Source organism: Bos grunniens, chromosome 7, assembly GCF_055505025.1.
Source record: "Bos grunniens cultivar Pamir isolate PY7600 chromosome 7, Bosgru_T2T1.0, whole genome shotgun sequence".
NCBI classification, from domain to species: domain Eukaryota; kingdom Metazoa; phylum Chordata; class Mammalia; order Artiodactyla; family Bovidae; genus Bos; species Bos grunniens.
Window position 1 is genome coordinate 38001022 of NC_141171.1, and position 16461 is coordinate 38017482.

General features: G+C 39.6%; 1 protein-coding gene across 3 annotated transcripts in view; it reads left to right on the forward strand.

The window, feature by feature from the left end:
• The window catches only part of FAF2 (Fas associated factor family member 2), a 71474-nt gene that overhangs the window by 50034 nt on the left and 4979 nt on the right, over positions 1-16461 (forward strand). For all 3 annotated transcript variants that reach the window (XM_086410823.1, XM_086410824.1, XM_086410821.1), the window contains 8 exons: positions 2125-2259; positions 3893-3969; positions 6320-6458; positions 8091-8176; positions 8275-8366; positions 10256-10433; positions 11390-11561; positions 12160-12303. In XM_086410823.1, the coding sequence (XP_086266949.1) occupies positions 2125-2259; positions 3893-3969; positions 6320-6458; positions 8091-8176; positions 8275-8366; positions 10256-10433; positions 11390-11561; positions 12160-12303 (1023 nt within the window). The remainder of the gene's footprint in view (positions 1-2124; positions 2260-3892; positions 3970-6319; positions 6459-8090; positions 8177-8274; positions 8367-10255; positions 10434-11389; positions 11562-12159; positions 12304-16461) is intronic.

The window sequence follows — 16461 nt, forward strand, 5'->3', positions numbered from 1 at the left end:
CTATTTTATACCCCCAAAAATAGTGCCTGATGGTTCCAGTTTTTCTACATCCTCACGTGCACGGGTGCTCAGTCACTTAGTTGTGTCCTCTTTGGTGACCCCGTGGACTGTAGCCCGCTAGGCTCCTCTGTCCATGGGATTTTCTTGGCAAGAATACTGCAGTGGGTTGCTGTTTCCTCCTCCAGGGGATCTTCCGAACCCAAGGATCCAAGCTATGTCTCCTGTATTGGCAGGCAGAGTCTTTACCACTGAGTCATCTAGGAAGTCCATACCGTCACCTACAATTTGTAAAAATCTGTCTCTTATTATGGTCATTCTAATGGATGTTAAGTAGTATCTCGTGATTTTCATGTGCATATTTCTGATGATTAATGAGGTATATTTTTTTATATGCTTTTTGGTCATTTGTTTATCTCCTTTGGGGAAATACCTATTCAAGTACTTTGCCCATTTTTAAATTGAGTTGTTTGTCTTTTAAGTGATAAGTTGTAAGAGTTCTTTATATACTGTAGATACTAGACCCTTATCAGATACATGATTTGTAAATGTTTTCTCCCATTCTGTGGGGTTGTCTTTTTACTCTATGATAGTGTCCTTTGGTGCATGAAAGTTTTTAAGTTGTGATGAAGTCCAGTTTATCTGTTTTTTTCTTTTGTTGCCTGTCCTTTTAATATCTTATCTGAGAAACCATTGCCTAATCCAAAATCACAAAGATTTTTTTTTCAGCTATGTTTTCTTCTAAGGGTTTAATCGTTTCAGCTCTTACATTTAGGTCTTGAGTTAGTTTTTGTATATAGGGTGATTTTAGTAGGTCAGCTTCATTATATTGCATATGGTATCAGTTGTCTCAGCCTTATTTGTTGAAAGACTGTTCTTTCCCATTGAATTGTGTCTCAACACTTGAAAATGTAAAACCTAGAGGCAAAGTTTAAAGCCAGCTATGAAGGTTAGAGAGTATACAGTCCTCTAAAAGACCATCCTTACTTCTGTTAGCAACTGCAAGTTCAAGGTGTTCCTAAAACCACATGCAGGTGTAATAATTCACTAAAAGAGCTTACTGAAAGCTATTACAACTCATGGTTGCAGTTTATTATAGGGAAAGGATACAGATGTAAATCAGCTAAAGAAAGAAGCTGTTTGTGCAAAGTCTTGAGTTCCAAATACTTGTTACCCTCCTGGCCCAGATGTTTAACAATAGGCACCAAGTGTTAACCCACCAGGAAGGCTCACCACAGCTTCAATGTCCACAGTTTTTCACTGAGGCTTTATTACATAGGTATGATTGATTTGACTGGTTGCCTGTGTAATTGAACTCAGTCTCTAGGTTGACTGATAATGCATTACTCAAAGTCCCCAGCCTAAATTACATGGTTGGTCTTTCTAGGGTGCTCAGCCCCACCATAAAATCCCATAGCAAAGATATTCTTACCAGGTGTGACATAGATTACCTGCAGAAGCTGAAGGTAGAGATCAGATTTCCCTTTGGGTAAAGCCAAATTTTTTAACTACACTGGGACAAATAGCCAGTTTCAGGGGCAGAGTTAGGAAAGGAATGAAACTTTTTTTTTTTTTTTTTACTGAATATCATCTTTGTGCCAGGAATTATATTAGAATTGTGTATGGTCATCTCATTAACTTTTCAGATTAACCCTGAAAAGTATTGTTTATTTATTTTGCATGTGAGAAAACTGAGGCACATAAGCCAAGCAACTTCTCTCATTGCTGGAGCTAGGATTCAGACCTAACTTTCTCTGCTCCAAAGCCACGCTTTCCCTCAATACCAACCCATCAAGATGGCTCCATTGCACAGTTCTGGGGGCACCGTCTACAGTTGTGTTCTCTGTGGGTGGTTTTCCTTATGCTTGTACAGTGAAACACCTTGTATCCCAGCCACCCTAAATAGCATATACCACCTGGATAAAAGCAGTGAGCTTCCAGACAAGTTCCTTGGGACTCTTCTGTGTATGAATTCTGGAGCCATCACCACACATTGCCTCCCACCTTAGCAAGTTAAAAAGGTTCATGAGTGTGTACTCCCTGGTGACCTATTTTGACACACCAGTAATAGCTGTCTCTTCTAGGTTGATATGAGCATCATTGAAGCTACTGTTTTTTTCTTCTCAGGCTGCTGTACAGGACAGATTGAACGAGCAAGAGGGTGTACCAAGTGTTTTCAACCCACCACCATCTCGACCCTTGCAAGTTAATACAGCTGACCACAGGATCTACAGCTATGTTGTCTCAAGACCACAACCAAGGGCAAGTTATTTCATAGCTGGAATCCCTCCCTTTTTTATTTTAAAAGTTCTTTTACTTGGTTATGTTGATCTCTGTATGATAGGAGCAAAAGGAATATTGAGAATATAAACCTGTTAGCTTGACCTAGCTCCTTGGTAGATTTATTGGGTGTATCATTTTTTTCTTGATTCCTTACTGAACCAAAGAAAGTAACTATCCTTTTTTTCCCTGTTTCTATGCCAGTTACTTGAAGAGTTTTCTGTGCCTTGTTTTGTGTTTATGACACTTTATCTACATGTATTTACGTGTCTAAAAATGTTTGTGTTTAGTAGATCCTGCACTTTTAAATTAATGTTTACTGAATTCTTTGCTGTTTCATTTTGCTTAATTTTAAGGTACTTCTAGGAAAATACTTGGAAGTTCTGTGGGAGCCTTGGCCATATTTTTGAAATTAATCTCAGGGCTAGTAGTAGCAAGGAGGTGATTCAGTTATATTCAGTTGGCATTTAAGAGTGTTTCAGGGTACTTGATATTTTGCTGTTGGGAATCTAGAGATGAATAAAGAGGCATTCTTCCCTTTTCAGATTATTCGCAGTCAGATTAGGGAAGTCAGGTGTGTATACTCACAGTGAACTCCAGAGAACTTTTAGAGTTTTTCTTTCTTATTCTTAAGAGTTAACACTCACTTCTTACACTTGAGTTTAAAATGTATTCCATCATTCCTTTTGCAGAGTACTTGGTAAGATTTAAAAAACAGAGTTTCTAAGTAGCTGTTTTAAAGTATTTAACAGTAGAAGAGCACAGAATCTTAGAGGATTATATGATTCAAGGAGTAGTTCAAAAGAATTTCTGGCAGTCCAGTGCTTAGGATTCTGCACTTGACTGCTGAGGATCCAGGTTCAATCCCTGGTCAGGGAACTAAGATCTCACAAGCTGTGCAGTGCAGTGAGAGGGAAAAAAAAAAAAAAAGAGTCCTTCTGTACGTGCCCAGTGTTACTGCAGTTTGTTTTGGGCTTGACTGTGTTTGAGACCCTAATGTCGACTAATGGAGTTCCAGAGCTCTAGAGTTCCCTGGCCATGGACACAAAGAGGATATCACATTAACATAATATAACATATAATAAATGCTTTGTAAGCTATAGAGCCCTATGTATTCATTAGTTAATAATAAGAGCAGCAATAATCAATATTGTTAAAATAATTAACACTACTATTGAAATTAGCAGCTATTTGGAGATTTGTAATTGTGATTAGTATAATTATTCATCACTTACATACAGAGGTCCAAGGTAGTAATATTGGTTATCTTTCTTGTTATTTCTATATACTACATTTTAATGTGTTAACTCTAAAAATGAAAGAATGAATATTTATGATTTGGGGAGGAAAACTTGGAATTGAATTTGACAACTAATATAGGTAGCTGCACAAAAAGTGTTCAAGCAGATTTAATACAAAAATTATGATAGTATTAGATGAAATGAGGTCCTAAGTAGTTGGTTTTTTAAGAAAGATGAAGTGGTCCAGGAAAAGAGAACCATATGTGACAGAAGGAGAAATCACATAAAGGACAAAAAAGAATGAAAATCTTATCTAGCAGTTAAGGTATTAGGGGTTGGGAGAATGATATCTAACTTTGTTTTTGGAATTTCAGGGGCTGCTTGGATGGGGTTATTACTTGATAATGCTTCCATTCCGGTTTACCTATTACACAATACTTGATATATTTAGGTACGTACCTTTGTATCCATGTGTTTAGTAGCAACAGGGTAGACTTTGGAGCAGAAACAGATCAGACTAAGGTTTATGCTCTGATCAATTTCAACTTGCCAGTTTATCATCATTATTGAATACCTTTCCTAAAGTATTTCATATAGCATGAAAATATTTTCAGTTTTTCGAACGTAACAACAGATGTTATTTTCACAAATGAGTCTTCCTATATTTATTGTATCCTCCCTATCCCACCATGTTTTCCGCCTACATTCCTCAGTTAGTCTTCACACCCTTTCTGTTCCAACCTTTGTTACCTTTACTAGCTTCATACTCCTTATTAACTTTCACCCTAAACCATCTTACAACTCATAATTCCAACAGATTGACTTGCTCTGAAATGACCCATTTTTCCCCAGATTCCTCCTATAACAGTTTCACTATTCTAGACACCCCTTCTGTACATTTCCCTCTGTCTTGGCAATCCATAGGTTGCTGGCACTATAACCCTTCCACACGTGTGTACACTCTTGCTTCACACCATTACTTTTCTTCTCACTTCCTTCTTTCACCGTTTGGAGAGCTCAGCACAAGAAGCTGCAGAAAGATTGGAAAATGTCAGGGGACCCAAGGTGCACATCAGACTTGAGTGTCTGATCTGGAACTCAGTAATAGATGAATCCACACCTAATCTTTATGGAGAACTAGAATGTTTATGGGCATCCAGGCCAACAAATGTAGCCTTGTATGCGTACAGCGCAACCTGTACCTGACTCTGAATACAGGCTAATCTTTGCCTTACTCTAGGCAACAGAGCCTGAAGGTATGGACCGACCAGCTTCAGAGGTGCATGTAAAAATCTTTAAAATCATAATGAAGATGGAGTTGATATCTCTGTTGTTTTGTTTTTTTTAAGCTAATTGTCCTAAATTGTGTTGGCCATTGGACTATATTGTGATGAGAAAGAACAACAACAAAAAATAATTAAAACCTTTATCCATTCATTCATAAAATTTGAAAACTTAGAGTAATAAGATAATCCTAAAATACTTGATTTCAGAGAAAATTATCAAAACATTAATCTTAAGGATTTCTAATCACTCCTCCACATACACAGCTTCTTTCTTTTATTTTATTTTTAATTTGCTCTGGAATGTTTGTGTCAATGAGTTAGATTTGATTATTCAGGAGAAATTCCAAGTGACATTGTGTATATATGGGGAATTTGTTAAGGGGATGAAGAACTGACTTAGTATTTGGTAAGGAGAGTATCATAGTGTAGTTAGCTTTTCTATGCTGAAATTTCTTCAAGTATATGAATATTGTTCACTTCCTTGGGGAAAAATATGCATGGCATGTGTTACTAATTTTAATGCAACTGTATCATCCAAGCAACTTGTTTAACGTTATGTAGCACCTTGACTTATCAAGCCCCTGCTCCTTTGCCTTTTATGGAAACCCAAAGGATAAATAAATGGTACTATACAAATGTGATAAGATGGCCTCTTCAGAAACAGATGTACCATCTTTAAACTTAAGTAACTGCCAAGTTTTCAACTCTGGCCAAGTGTTGTCTAGATCAATTTTATAACTTCTCTGTGGATGCTGTCAACCATAAATCACTGAGCAAAATTTACTTGCCCCATTGACAAGCAAGTAAATCATGAGTGCAAGTTTGGATTTGAAGTTCTTGTCCATAATCTGAATAGTTTGGGGATGTGGATTCATAATTCAAAATTCCAAGAGAACAGAAAGGAAAGGGAGAGGCAAGTAGAACAATCAGAAAGAGACAGCTCTGTTCTAGAACAGCACTGTCTAAATAGAACTTTCTGTGATGATGGAAATGTTGTGTGTCTTCGCTGTCTAGTGTGGAAGCCATTAGCCACATGTGGCTATTGAGCACTTGAAATATGGCTGTTGTGAGTGGTGAACTAAATTTTTTTATTGTATTGAATTAATTTTCTTGGTAATTTTGATAGCCATAGGTGGCTCTTGGCTGTTTTAGACAGTGCCATTACAAGAGTCTGAGGGCACAGCCTGACTCATGACCTTTGTGGATATTGGGTCTTCCTTTCCCAGTTCTTTTAGTCCTAAATTTTTCTGCAAAAAGCATTTAATATTTGTTTACGCCAGTGTTGAAATTTATAATCCTAGTAGTTTGCATTCTTCTTAAACAGGCTGTGGCACAACTTGCTGCTTTGTGGCTTTTGAGCCAGACTGTCTTCTCAGGTTTGATGGTCCACTCAGAGGTGTTTCACCTCCCCTTGCTGCCATGCCTGTGGCTCTGTATAGGAATCTTTACAAACTGGCCTATTCCGTATGCACTACAGTAAGCCGATTCATGTGATATTTATTCCTTCCTCCCCAGGTTTGCTCTTCGTTTTATACGGCCTGACCCTCGCAACCGGGTCACTGATCCCGTTGGGGACATTGTTTCATTTATGCACTCTTTTGAAGAGAAATATGGGAGGGCACACCCTGTCTTCTACCTGGGAACATACAGCCAGGTCAGTGCCACAAACCATATAGATGCCAATTTATTGATATGGTTCTATCCTCAAAGCATAGGCCAGCACTGATCATGTCATTCTTTTATTCAAAAACTTTAAATGACTTTTTATGGCTTATACATACACACACACACACACACACACACACACAAGCCCTTTAGCTGGGCCCTCTTTGATCTAATCCCAACCTCCTTTTGAGGTCTTTCCTGCATAACTTGTTTTCCTGTACCTTAGGTTCCAGCTAAACAATCCCCTTAACACACTTTGTAACGTCCCACCTCTGTGCCTTTGCTTTTACTTTACTGTTTCCTCTATCTGGAATGCCTTCCTCACATTTTTGTTAACTGGAATCTTGCCCATCCTTTACCAGCTCGTGTCTCGCCCCTCTTGTACCTTTCCTGATTGCTGCACTCTACCCTGCCTACTTATAGACTAAAATAGTCTTTTGTATTTTCATAGTGTTTTTTTTTAAATGTTATAGCAATTTCACAGTCTTCCTTATTTTATAGTTGTTTGTGTTCATGTCTTATCTCCTATACAGACCATAAGCTCCTTGTAGGCAAAGCCTAAGTCTTCTTGGATCCCTCACAGAACTGAATAAGGGCATAGACCATAGACTCAAGGCAGCACATCTCATTTAACCCAAGCAACACACACCTTTGACTGTTGTTATCTCTCAGGGGCGAAGATTAGTAGGAGTTCTTTGGGTATTGGGCACACCCCACTTCACCAGAAAACAAGGTAGAAGCACACGGTGGGCATGTGCCTAAGGACGGTTCTGTTCTGCAGCCTCCAGGATTCCTGAATCTATCTGGAAAAGGAGAAAAATGCTGACTCTGGCTTCCTGTCTGATTCTCCCACATCTGTTTTTTCTCACTGGCTGCTCCCACCCCATTCAGTAAGCCTTAAGCACCTACTATATGCCACACGTTGTGCTCAATGCTAGAGATACAGTCGTGAATGAGATGGGTCCTCTCATATACCCTCTTCGCTGTGATCCTGAGGGTAGACCACTATTGGTCATTCAGGAAACCTTAACTGAATTGTAATGTGTCTAGGAGTCTACAAATGGAAAAGCACACACAGGAATGTGGGATACTTGCCTTGTTTTTGAAGATCTTTTAAAACTCATGCTCTTTAAAATGCCCTTGGGTCTCTCATTTTCTCATCCCTGTTTGGCATGTGGCCAGGGATCTGGCTTATCTTCACAGTATTTATTATGCTGTAGCTATCAAGTGGCAAAATTCTCGTCTCCTTTTTCAGGTCAGATTCTCCTGTTTTTATCATCCTTTAGACTGTGGGAACAGCTGACTTTTCTGTGATTACATGGGGCTTTTTTCTGTCAGCCTGCTTATTCTTTATTCTCACTTGCCTAATACAATTTAAATCCTAACAACACTAAAAACTTTTTCATTGGAGCGTATTAGCATATGGACTTTCTATTGGGAGAGGAATGCCGGGGGTGTGAAGATAGAAAAGCCCAGGAGTTTTCTGGTTTTCTTGCTTCCCTTCTTTCCTTATTTCTTCTTTTGTTCCTAAATACATAGCTGTATCCATTAGGACCCTTATCCTAATTAAAAGCTTGAGGCACAGTCATCATCATAATTAGTGATCTTCTGTTTCTCACAGGCACTTAATGATGCCAAACGGGAGCTTCGCTTTCTTTTGGTTTATCTTCATGGAGACGATCACCAGGACTCTGATGAATTCTGTCGGTAAGTGGATTGTTTTTTTTCTCCCTCTTTTCTGATCTTATCTGCTGATAGTTGTGGTAAGCAAGTTCCTCTTACGTCATTTTCATCCCTCTCCCCAGCAACACACTCTGTGCACCTGAAGTTATTTCACTAATAAACACTAGGATGCTCTTCTGGGCATGCTCCACAAACAAACCTGAGGGATACAGAGGTAAGTTGTTTTTTTTTTCCCTCATTGAAATTGTTAGAATATCTTTCAAATAATCTGGATGGACACGCCATTTATCGCATGACTATTCTTCGGCCAACCAAACCTCTCAGCAGTCATAAGAGATGGGGTTGTATTACCTCCACTGTATAGTTTAGGTGTTGAAGCTGCTGGCCCACAATCATACAGTTAGCAAGTTTTGGAGCACGCTCAGGTCTGTCAGACTCTAGCCCACTTATTACAGTTAACCATTGCCAGAACCTGTTTTGTTTTTTAAAATACCCAGTCCTGGCCAGCAACTTGTCTTTAATCTTAGTGGGCTTTTTACCAGAGTCTATTCTTGTCATTAGCAATTTTACCAGAGCTTCTTACCCAGTGAGATAGTTGTTCTAGTATGTTGAGTGCCCATAGGGATTCAGAAAGCTCAGATCTTTACTGACTGTAACAAACTCTTAACTGGAGGTAAATATCTTTAGAAGTCAGTGTAAGATGAACCAGCTTCCCTGGTAGCTCAATCGTAAAGAATATGCCTGAAGTGCAGGAGACCCAGATTTGATCCCCGAGTCGGGAAGATCCCCTGGATAAGGAAATGGCAACCCACTCCAGTATTCTTGCCTGGAGAATCCCATGGACAGAGGAGCTTGGCAGGCTACAGTTCACGAGGTCACAAGAGTTGGACACAACTTAGCAACTAAACCGCCATAAGATATAAGGGCATCTAGTGAAGGAAAACATAGTTTACTTTGCAGCTACTTCTGTTCAGCAACTTTTGAGTATATATTGGCATACAGGTTCTGTGCTAAATCCTGAGAACCAAAGATGCAGTAGGTGGTTTGTCTGCATCCTGGAATCCGAATTGTTGTTCCTAATTGGTTTTTAAACAGCTGATAAGTCCTTGCATATTTGACATTCTAATATGGCTTTGGAGATGACCAGTGATAGAAGGAGACTAAGGGTATTTTTTATAGAAGCTTCAAATCTCTTCTTTTCAAATCATAAGGTAAAACTGTTATGGTAAAATCTTGGTTATTTGGAGGACCAACTTTCTAAGCTTGTTCAGAATAGAAAAGCTAGCCCTTTTTTTATTGGGTAGCATGTATGGGACATAGGAAAAGGGGATAAGGAAGGAATTGGATAAAAGGAACAAAAGATAGGGAAGATGATGGTTTAGATCATCACCAGTAACAGAAAACTGGAGAGTTGCAGCCTTGGCCTCTTTAGGCTTGACCCCAACCAGCACAAAGTAAGATTATTATAATAAGCAGTAGCCAGAGTCCTTGTGGAGAAGGCAGTGGCACCCCACTCCAATACTCTTGCCTGGAAAATCCCATGGACAGAGGAGTCTGGTAGGCTGCAGTCCATGAGGTTGCTAAGACTAGGACACGACTGAGCGACTTCACTTTGACTTTTCACTTTCATGCATTGGAGAAGGAAATGGCAACCCAGTCCCAGTGTTCTTGCCTGGAGAATCCCAGGGACGGGGGAGCCTGGTGAGCTGCCGTCTGTGGGGTCGCACAGAGTTGGACACGACTGAAGAGACTCAGCAGCAGCAGCAGAGTCCTTGTATATCCTTTTTGCTCTGTCAAATAGACATCGTCCTTGAACTCTGCAGCCTGCTCTAGCATCATCATGACAACCACACCCCACCAGAAAAGCCTGTCCTACTCTAATCAGACTAATTGGACATAGGAACACGAATATATAACAACAACAACAACAAAAAGATTGAGAAACTAGAAGAGGAAAAAAGGTAGGCAGGGAATAAATGACACCTCCATTGTTTCCCAATTGAGACTAAAGCAGTTATCTCTTGCTTGTTGTGTGAACTCTAAGAATTAATCTGTTTCATCCCTAAGTCCTGCCCTTGATTTTTTGGATCTTCTTTCTGTCAGTCTCTCAGGCTTTAAGAGAAAACACCTATCCATTCCTGGCCATGATTATGTTGAAGGATCGGAGGATGACTGTGGTAGGACGTCTAGAAGGCCTCATTCAGCCTGATGACCTCATTAACCAGCTGACATTTATCATGGATGCAAATCAGACTTACCTGGTGTCTGAACGCCTAGAGAGGTACAGGGGAGTTCCTCTCTGGAACTGAGAGACCAGCTGCAGACGTGGGTGCCTTACCTGGGGCTTCACAAATCCTGACTTCTTCTCTGTGTTAGGCAACTTCAAAAGCCTTCTCCATTTAATGTTAAAATATTCATATATTGATACTTTGACCTAAATAACTCCATCAGATCATTTGTTCTTGGAGATGTCATTCAAAATAAAGATAAGACTGTGCTCAAGATCACAGATCATGTCATTTAAAATAGCTGAGCATGATATAAAGAACTTAAATATAAAAACTGAGGAATGGTTATAACTCCCCACGCCCTGCCATCATATAATATACAGAAATTAATGTAGAAAATTCAGGAAACACAGAAAAGCACAAAGAAAAAATTTTAAATAATTCAATCCTACCACCACTTTAACATTCTGGGATATTTTCTTTTAATTTTACAGACACAGACACACAACACTCTACATACATACCCAATTTTTCAGAGAGAAAAAGAAATATCCTAAAATGTCAGTGTTTCCTTTTTGATTAATAGAATTCTGAATTTCTGTATTTTTCAAATCTGCTAAAATATGTGTGTGGTTTTTTGGTTTTATAAAAGCAACATATATAAAAATGCAGTTACCCAAGAAGGTATTTACCTATAAAATATGATATTGATGATCATTTGATGGTAATAATACTGAGTTACTTCTGTTAGGATTGGGGGGAAAGGGTAGTTTTACATGAAAAATTGAAAAGAGATGGAAAAACTCGCCATTTCTTTTTCTGCCAAATTAAGACAAGAGACAGTGCATTTAGATTCTGCATGCTTTCTTTGTACTCTCTCATGATAGTGTGAAATAGTCTTCTGCCCAGATTGTCAACCTTTTTAACCCCCTAAAAAATTTTCAGTATAAGGAAACACAGGGCTTTGTGAGATTTATCTTTTCCTTTTGTGCTTTTGATCTGTCCACAGGGAAGAACGAAACCAGACCCAGGTGCTGAGACAGCAGCAGGATGAGGCCTACCTGGCCTCTCTGAGAGCTGACCAGGAGAAAGAGAGAAAGAAGCGAGAGGAGCGCGAACGGAAGAGGCGGAAGGAGGAGGAGGTGCAGCAGCAGAAGCTGGCAGAGGAGAGGCGGCGGCGGGTGAGGAGCCTGTCTGCTTCTGGTGACTCCCAGACTCACTCTCTTCTTAAGTGTGAAAGGAAAACACTAGTTGATAGGATTGTGAATGATTTAAATTCTCCATGCCGTTTTAGTGTTTACTACATTTTTCACAAAAAGTATTTTTTTTTAAGTTTATTAAAACAAATATAAGAGTAAGTATAAAGGTTATGTAAAACAGCTCTGTTCCATGAAAAGGAAGCATAAACAGATAGTAAACAGTTCAATATGCTAGTTCACAGCAATAGTGTTTAAACATTCAAGTACCAGTGTTAGGTCATCTGACATTTAATTCATGGTCTTGTTTCATCATTGCATATTGCTGCTTGATTATAGCCAGTGTCTTTTAGTCCTTCCCTTTTTTCTAACAGTTGCATACCTTAACATAGTCAATAAATAATATATGTGATGCAGTGGTGTGCAATCAGATAAATATAATTTGAAGTAAGGTGTTTCTGACTCTTGCCAAGAAGTTTTTTTCCTGATACTGCCCAGTAAACCTACATGATATGATTGTATTTCTTGTTTCCTTGTTCCCTAATTGGAACCATAGTCTCACCTTTGCTTTGTGTCTCTACAGAATTTACAAGAGGAGAAGGAAAGGAAGTTGGAGTGCCTGCCCCCAGAGCCTTCCCCTGATGACCCTGAAAGTGTCAAAATCATTTTCAAATTACCCAATGATTCTCGAGTAGAGAGACGATTCCACTTTTCACAGTCTCTAACAGTAAGGACTGCCTCAACTGTGTGAAGTGTTAATGTCTGGGCTATAGATCTGAAAGCTTTTAAGGACTCTCAAGAATGTTGTTGGTTTATCTGCTGCTCTAATGAACAGAGGAGGAAGGGGGTAGAACAGAGAGTGAAGAGGGTACTGAATTATTGTAGGTTCCTTCAGGTCTAGCTGCCAACACAGAGCAGTTATTAAGATTCATTATGTCATGTTTGAGCTCTGCCAAGAAGAAAAGATACCTTACCAAGAAGTTCCACAGAAGACTCAGATGTTGGAGGTGGGAGACTCTCCTTTGCTGCTCGGCTTTCATTGGCTTCAGAATCCCATCAGCAGCCCTTGCTGTGTAGAAAAGGCTCTATCCCCATGGCCCTAGAATGACTGGAATTACACAACTGGATATAAGTGCATGTGCAGTTTTCATGCAGTTGTCACTGTTTGTTTCTTCTCAGGTTAACCCATAAGCCCCATGTAGTAGGGCTACATTGTATAGCTGGTGTCCATAGGTAAATAGTATTTGTCATTCCATAGGGATGTAGTTGGAGAAGGCGATGGCACCCCACTCCAGTACTCTTGCCTGGCAAATCCCATGGACAGAGGAGCCTGGTATGCTGTAGTCCATGGGGTTGCGAAGAGTCGGACACGACTGAGTGACTTCCCTTTCACTTTTCACTTTCATGCATTGGAGAAGGAAATGGCAACCCACTCCAATGTTCTTGCCTGGAGAATCCCAGGGACGGAGGAGCCTGGTGGGCTGCCGTCTATGGGGTCACACAGAGTTGGACACGACTAAAGTGACAGCAGGGATGTAGTTAAAAGCACAGACAGAGTCTTACAGAATGAGGAGCAAATTCTCATTGTTCTGTTGTTAATAGATGTCTCTCCTTGGTGAGTTTACTTAATCTCTACGCCTCAGTTTCTTCATCTGTAAAATGAGTATAATGGTCACTCTGTAGTAGGATAATTAGAATTAAGTTCGTATGTAAAGTACTTAACATTGTGCCTGGTTCATAGTAAACATTCAAATGCTATATTTTATGTTTTTTATCAGAAGGAATTATATTATATTTAGTGTTGGTATGTTGCCTTTATGTTTATATTGTGTTGGCATGTTGCCTTTCCAAATTTACAACCATACTATATTCTGCCATTTCCCTGATCCCTTGAAATAATCAGGAGTAAACTGCGTAATTGGACTTCCCATGGAGGCTCAGTGGTAAAGAATCCACCTGCCAATGCAGGAGACTTGGGTTCAATGTCTAGGTCAGAAAGATCTCTTGGAGCAGGAAATGGCAAAACACCTCAGTATTCTTCTTGGGGAATCTCATGGACAGAGGAGCCTGACGGGCTAAAGTCCATGGGGTTGAAAAAGAGTCAGACATGACTTAGTGACTAAACAACAACAAACCGCATAATAGAAATGTGGCTGCTCTGTGGGTAGGTGAGGCTGGGTGGCACATTGATCTTACTTCTGTTTAATTGGAGAACATTGAGCAAGTTACAGAATCTCTTAGAGGGCCTCAGATATATCGCAAATGTACAATGGAAATATGACTTGCCCTCTGATAACATTAAACTGAAGGTATTTTAGGCCCTGTGCTGGGTACCCTGTGAGTTATGCAGGTGAGTAAAGTTTGGTTCTGAAATTCACAGAGCTTGCTGACTACTAAGAATGTTAAGATGATTCAAAGAGCTAATTCACAGTAAAACGTTGTGAGGCATCCTGGTGAAATAAATAGCTTCTCCATTTTATTTCTCTCTCATTTATATACTGATTTATATGGAGGAAGGTACTCTTCATCCCTAACTTTGGGTATTTTATTTGGGAATAACATGAATGAGCCTCAAACAGGACCTACCATGTTGTAGATGGTTACTATATGTTCATTCCCTTGCCTTGATGTGTCTCCTAACTGCTGTTTTGTGTGTAGGTTTTAGCTTGCAACCATCTTGACTAACAGTTTCCCTGTAGTATGCCCAAGCTCTTCTGGAGCTTTTACTCCCCAAACTCTCATTACATATATGAAAAGCCTAACCAAAATTTGCTCTCCTCAGAGTTTTAGAGGAAAGTCTATTAGAATTGTGGAATAGAATAGACTTTTAGTTAAAGGGTAACCAACCAATTTGTTTTGTTAATAAATATTTAATCCTTGTAAGCCTTTAAAAAGATTCACACTAAAAGTTATTTTAAAAAATAAAAACTAAGATGGAGAAATGAGGACAGGGCTCAAAGATAGGAAAGAAGTGTGACAGGAGGTATAGTGGCCCTGTTGGCTTTTCATTTAACATTCGTAGTGTTAATAGCAAGTAGCTGAAGAATGAGTTACAGTTTTTTAGTGCCCTCACAGACTGTGATCTTCCTGTGAATTCTACCCTCTATACATACTCTGGATGAGTGAATGTTACATGAAATGCACTGTTTGCACATGATACTCAACTCTTGACAGTGATTAAATGCTAGGATTAAAAAAAGGATAAAATGTACAAAAATCTCCAGCTTCTGTGAGTGGGCAGAAAAGTGGCACCTGACTTTCTCCTAAATAAATGCATATGAGAGAATCCAAATTAAACTCAGCCCAGAACTCATTTTTCTATCCATTACGAACCAAAAGGCACCTCTAGAGTGATTTTATGTGTTTCTTGATGGTTTTAGGGCATTGCCAGTGATAAAGAATGCCAGTGTTGTATTAGTGTTGAGTATTATCAAGCAGTGATTGAAAAAGGAGCAAGATGTTTTGCCCTTTTGTAAAACCCTTACTGGGTTCATACCAAGAATACTTGGTGCAAGTCTAACTGATGCATCTCAAGAAAAGAAAAGGAGAATGAATGTTAATGGAAATTGCAAAGACAGAAGGGAACTGAAAATTATTAAGGTTGACCAAAATATGAGAAGTTTGTAAAATCATGAATGGATTAGATAAGAGGAAAATGAACTTACTCTTTAAATGGATTTGTAGCTATAGCCCCTTAAAAATTCTAAAGAGGTAAGTTTAAGTTAAGACAAACGCAGGAAGGACTGCTTCACCAAAAGGGAATATACTTATATGAGAGGTGGAATAAAAAGGAAATAGAAATAGATTCCCTCCAAAAAGTAAGTGTAACTTGAATAGTGTGTTCCTGATCTTTGTGAGGGACCTGAACGCAGTGTCCTTCATAGCACATCCCTTAGAGTCTTGTTAGAAATGGAATATGTGGGACTTCCCTGGTCTTCCAGTGCATGGGACATATGTTCAATCCCTGGTCTCAGAAGATCCCACATGCCAAGGAGCAACTAAGCCGGCGCACCACAACTGCTGAGCTCACACGCACTGCAATGAAAAGTTCCTATGTGCTACAGTGAAGATCCTGCATGCCACACCTAAGACTTGACACCACCAAATAAATACTTGTTTAAAAAACAAAAGGGACTTACCTGGTAGTCCAGTGGTTAAGACTTCATGCTCCCAACACAGGGGGCCTCGGTTCCATCCCTGGTCCGGGAAGTAGATGCTGCAACTGAAAGTTTGCATGCCTCAACTAAGGGTTCACGTTCCACAGCTAAGGATTCCACGTGCCACAACTAAAACCCAGCACAGCCAAATAAATATCTTTTAAAAAGAAATGGCATATGAGATGAATAGGACCATAGATCAGCCAGGGTGTGTATTCTTAATGGGTGGAGTTAAGAGAGAGGGGAAAATAAGAACTTACCTGTATCTTGTCAGAGCCAGACTAGAGTAAGAGGGCTTTCTCAGAGGAGAGGTCCACATGGAGGGTGCTGGTCCTGATCTCGATCAAGTTAAGGAGGTATCCACTTGTGGGGACACCCAGTGCAAAGAAGTCAGAGCCCAGGTGGCCTGGGAATGGAGTAGATATTAAAGCCAGAACCAGGTAAGGAGGGTGTACATTTGGAAAGAGGAATCAACTCTGAGCATTCAGCATATATAGAGGGAAATAAAGATACAGATGTGTATATGTATGTACACATTGCCTAGCTTTCTCCACAGAGTGTGCCTAGGAACATCAGCACCCCAGTAGCAGTGAACATACTTTTAGTACCTGGATCATGGTTTTTATTTATTTTCTTATTTTTTTCTTTCTTTGGCTACATCATGCAGCATGTAAGGTTTTAGTTCCCTAAGCAGGGATTGAACCTGTGCTCCTTGCAATGGAAACATG